Source organism: Arachis ipaensis, chromosome B08 (genome assembly GCF_000816755.2).
Source record: "Arachis ipaensis cultivar K30076 chromosome B08, Araip1.1, whole genome shotgun sequence".
NCBI lineage: Eukaryota > Viridiplantae > Streptophyta > Magnoliopsida > Fabales > Fabaceae > Arachis > Arachis ipaensis.
In genome coordinates, this window is record NC_029792.2 from 1637789 (window position 1) to 1642413 (window position 4625).

The 4625-nt window shown below is 31.8% G+C and overlaps 1 protein-coding gene across 4 annotated transcripts in view; it reads right to left on the minus strand.

Moving 5' to 3' along the window:
- Positions 1-2578, minus strand: part of LOC107612866 (polyadenylate-binding protein-interacting protein 3) — a 6513-nt gene extending 3935 nt beyond the window's left edge. For 3 of the 4 annotated variants that reach the window (XM_016314632.2, XM_016314631.2, XM_016314630.2), the window contains exons 1-5: positions 2411-2578; positions 1131-1288; positions 870-1031; positions 437-573; positions 41-231 (exon numbers count right to left, since the gene is read on the minus strand). In XM_016314632.2, coding sequence (XP_016170118.1) covers positions 41-231; positions 437-573; positions 870-1031; positions 1131-1266 — 626 coding nt within the window. In that variant the 5' untranslated portion in view covers positions 1267-1288; positions 2411-2578. Of the gene's footprint in view, positions 1-40; positions 232-436; positions 574-869; positions 1032-1130; positions 1313-2410 lie in introns of all 4 variants that reach the window. The other variant, XM_021108521.1, reaches the window with a different exon arrangement.

Consider the following 4625-nt stretch of genomic DNA (forward strand, 5'->3'; position numbering starts at 1 on the left):
AGATTACACAATCACAACATTGTATTAAGTAGAAAAATACCTATTCCAAGGACCATCAAAGGTATTTTCCAGTTCTGGGCATTGTGGAACATCTTCATCAGGTACCCAGGGTTTCAATTCTCTCCCTAACTCAACATGTCGAGAATGAGATATTAACGAATCTACCATGATTTCCTGATGCATATCATGGTGCAATTCACTAGGTAGGCCATCCCTAGTAACGGCAACACCCTGCCATGATTGACATGCCAAATATATCATCAGCAAACAATTTAGCATTGTATTAAAAGTGATATCACCTAATCCTTGAGAAACCTCTCAACCACCATTGATGACTACACAACATTCTAATAAAACTAATATGATCGCAGATTTTGACACTAAGTAACTGACACAATTTTCCAAGTGAATTGTAAATACTTGAAAAGTTGCAAACCTTTGCTATAACTTGTACAAGTTCTTTGGCAGGTATAATTAAGATCTTAGAAGGAGCCTTGCTGACAGGTTCGGCACTAGACTTCTGCCCTTTTAAAGAACCATCCTTAATTAAGCGAGCCATTTTCAAAACAATTCCTAGATGAACAGTAATGATGATGTAAGCAGGAAAGAAAGTCAAATTATCCATGATCTACCTCACTAATAATGAAAAACACGAAGCAAGTATATATAAGAATTTTTTATTATGGGGTGCAGGTGAAGTTATTATTAATAAATATCCAAAAGATTAAAAAGCAATAACTAACAAATTAGACAAATAGCATAACTATCCAAACTAACAGGATAAAAAACTGTGCCAGATATACATTCAATTCCACGAAAAATAAAATGAGGAATATTATCAATTCTGTTAAGAATATAATAGAACCTACCAAAATCATTGTCAGCGTTTGTTGCATGAAATATTCCAGAGTACATTGACCCATTTTTCACCTGAACTTCCACCTGGTGCCCAATAAGACATGTTGTTACATATACTAGACGATCATGTGAAGGACTCTCATAGCCACCACCTTTACAGCCAGTCACAGCACCTGTAAGAGACACCAAATATCAGGAAGGGCAAAACTGCAACAAAGAAAAATAATATTTTTTTGGGCCTAGTAGCTACATGATTCAGCTCAAAAGTTCACCTGTACTTGCTAATCTGGCGGAATTTAATTTTCCAGATGGGATTTTATTCTCTGACTTTGTTGCCCCTTCTCTTTCAGATTTTCGACGCCCATATCCATTAGAAGATTTAGGCTGCCCAGCTTGTTGCAAATTCATCCTCACTTACAGCCTCTCCCCTCTAATTACTTAGAAAATCAGTTTACTGTACAAACAAAAAACATGACGACAACAACAAATAATAACAACAATAACAACAACAAAGCCTTCTCCTACTAGATGGATCAGTTACCTGGATCAAACGAGCTATTGTGCCCTATCATGTTATATTCACACGCGAATAATGAAACATATATACACACACACAACAAAAAATCCCAAAATATTTTACTTATTACATAACAGGAAGTTAGGATCGAACTTTCATAGGGATCTCAGTAATTGCATTCCCAAGCTCATCTTATTCTTTTTAAAAACAATAATAAAAATGATAACAGACGAGTGTCTTATTGAAAATCGAAGGATTTTTCTTAACAGGTAACCATATGACAGCAAACAATTCGAGGCTAACATAGAATAATGTAGGGTGTAACATCCAGGTTCCTAACTTTTAGTCAGAGGAGCTCGAAACCCTAAGTAGTCTAAGTCTCTGAATTTGAGAGATTAAATGAGACGAGGCATTAGGAAAAATTCACATGGCTAACCCCACCACCTTCCCATTCAAACCACAGCCCACCGTTACTAATATTGCCTGCCCTCTCCCTTGTTCCATTCACAGGGTGGCATGCTTCTTTCATGTTCAAATCTTTTTGAGAATAGTATGGTGTATTAAAAAATTAAAAGACATGTAGATTGGGGAAGTTACTTTGTCTGTTCCAGGTCCCCAACCCAGTCATATTAGGTATCCAAGCTACATTGCCACCATATATGCAGTTTTTATTGCTCGCAATCTCATAACATTTATTAAAACTTACATTACTCCATATCATACCAAACATAGGGAGCCTACTTGAATAGAGGAACTAGGACTTGGAACTGCATATTGCTGTGCCATCAACAAGTTTTAATCTTACTCTACAGCTCCATAAACAGCAAAAACTCGTTTTTATTGAAGTCCTCCTTAGGATTATATGCGTACTTCTACAGTTTAAGCCCTAATCTACCTAACAGTTTTAATAGGATCAAAACTTAAACAAAAACGTGAATAAATAAATAAATAAATAAGTAAATAGTCGGATACAGAATTGGATAGAGCAGGATAGAGAAAACATCGCGAAAGCGAGCTGAGAGAGGAACAGCGAACCTGTGGTGAGGTTGATGAGAGAGAATCCAATTCCAGCAAGGGTTGAGCAGATGAGCTGGAGTCGGTTAGGGATTTCACGGCGGTGCAGTGGGCGGAGAGGGGAGGTGCGGCAACGGAGAAGTTGGGAGTAGTGAGAGAGAGTGAGTAAATATCGGTGTGATCGAGAGAGAATCAATTTGCGGTACTCGGGTCTACCGTGGCCGTGCGTTTGTTATTAATTGAAAATTAAAATCACTGCTGAGTGGTACTGGTAACATCTATTAATTAAGTGATAATAACATATGAAATGAGCTTGTTTAGGTGAGCTTCTAAAAAAAAATTTTTTTTTGAGTTATCTTTTTTTAAAAGATTTTATAGAAAAGTAAAAGTAATTTTATGTTTTAGTATCTTATGTAAAAAGATTTTTTTATCTATCAATTATGTTTGGGTATAACGATATAAAAATATTTTTTTGTTTATTTATTAGATGAAAAACATCTTTTTTTTAAGAAAAAAAATCTTTTAAAAAAAGATATAAATTACAGTTTCTCAAAAAAGATCTTTTTTAATTTTTTTAGTATTTTTATTTTTACTATTAAAAATTTGTCAAATACGCTAAAAAAATAAAAAAAATCTTTTTTTATTGAAAAAAAAAATTTATCAAAATAATGGTGCAATCACTAAATTAATTAGATTGCCAGTACGTGATGTGACTTTTAAAATAATGTATATGTAAATTAATTGAGAGCAAAAGCAGAAAATAGCAAAATATTTTTTGGCATGGGAAATAAATCAAATAATTAGTTAGTTTACTACACTTTCTTTGTCTTTTGGAGGTGGCAACTATTATGTTCATCTATTTGATCAACTTGAATAGTGCATGAACATTATTTGCGTAATTTCAAGTCTTAGAAAATTATGACTAAATAAGTAAATAGTAAAGAGAACTTCATTAACTTTTAGTAACTTATTATATTTTCTATAGTGATTCTTGACTCTTTTTTTTTTTTCATTTCAGCCAGTACGGTAAAATTGGGCCAATCTATTGAGGGAAGATTTGGTTGATCCATTAGATTTGATTTTTAAATCTCCATTGGATAAGGAACAAACATGGGCCAGTCCAAGACAATTGTTAGGGGGAAAAAAATAAAAAGAGGCGTTGATATAAAATATAATAAACAAATAATTAATATTTGTTTAATTAATAAAGAATGCAATACTCCTTACTTAATAAGAAGCATTTAAAATGAGATATCTATTCATCTCTCCGTTATTAAAAATTGATTTTATTATGTATAAAAGAAATTGATTTAACTAAAGGTTAAATTCATTGGCTAAGGTGTGTCTGCATTTTTATTTTTTGTTTTAATTTTTATTTTTTCACAAATTTTTTAAAATATAAATACTAAATATTAAAATTAAAATGCAAACTTGACGCATCTCTCTCTTTCTTTTTTCAATGCATTCAATGTTGGAATAAATAAATTTTAATATGCTAGATCATCCATATTAAATCACCAAAAATATAACATAATGTGGAAGCGTACCTTTACTTATAGAAATTGATGGAAGAATTTGGATCTTGTGGTTCTTTCGATCTTCCTCAACCAAAGCCTTCTTCTGTATTCCTAGGTGGCTGAACTGCAACTCTTTTGATGGGGAAAGAGCAACAAAGGCGGCTTTGGTATATTGGAAACCCTGTAGGCCTATTTATATTTGAGCATGGCACTCATTAAACCCTTAAGCCCAAATAAAATAGTATCTAAAGTCCAAAAGATAATATATCTAAAATCTAAAAGATAATTATCTAAAGAACAAAAGACAATATCCGGTTTTATTCTTATTTAATTCTAAATTAAAAGTAATAATGACTTATTCAATTTAGCATTTATAACGATAAATAAGATCACCATTATATAAGTCATTTAATTTGAAATAGCATAATTTGTGATTATAATTAATATATGTATACAAATAATTTATTTCCTAACATTCAATGTATAGAGAATTCAAAATAAGTATGACTATTTACATTTTCCATTAAAATGTTCCACTCATGATATTCTTAAAGAGTGCTCCTTTTTTTTTGGTGACTAAAGAGTGCTCCTTTTAAGACACCTTTATCAAAACTCATTAAAAATATAGTAAAACATATATAAGAGTGAAAATGAAACCTCAAATGAATGAGATAAGGAAAAATGAATTAAATCCATAAGTTTAGAGTAAACTAATGATT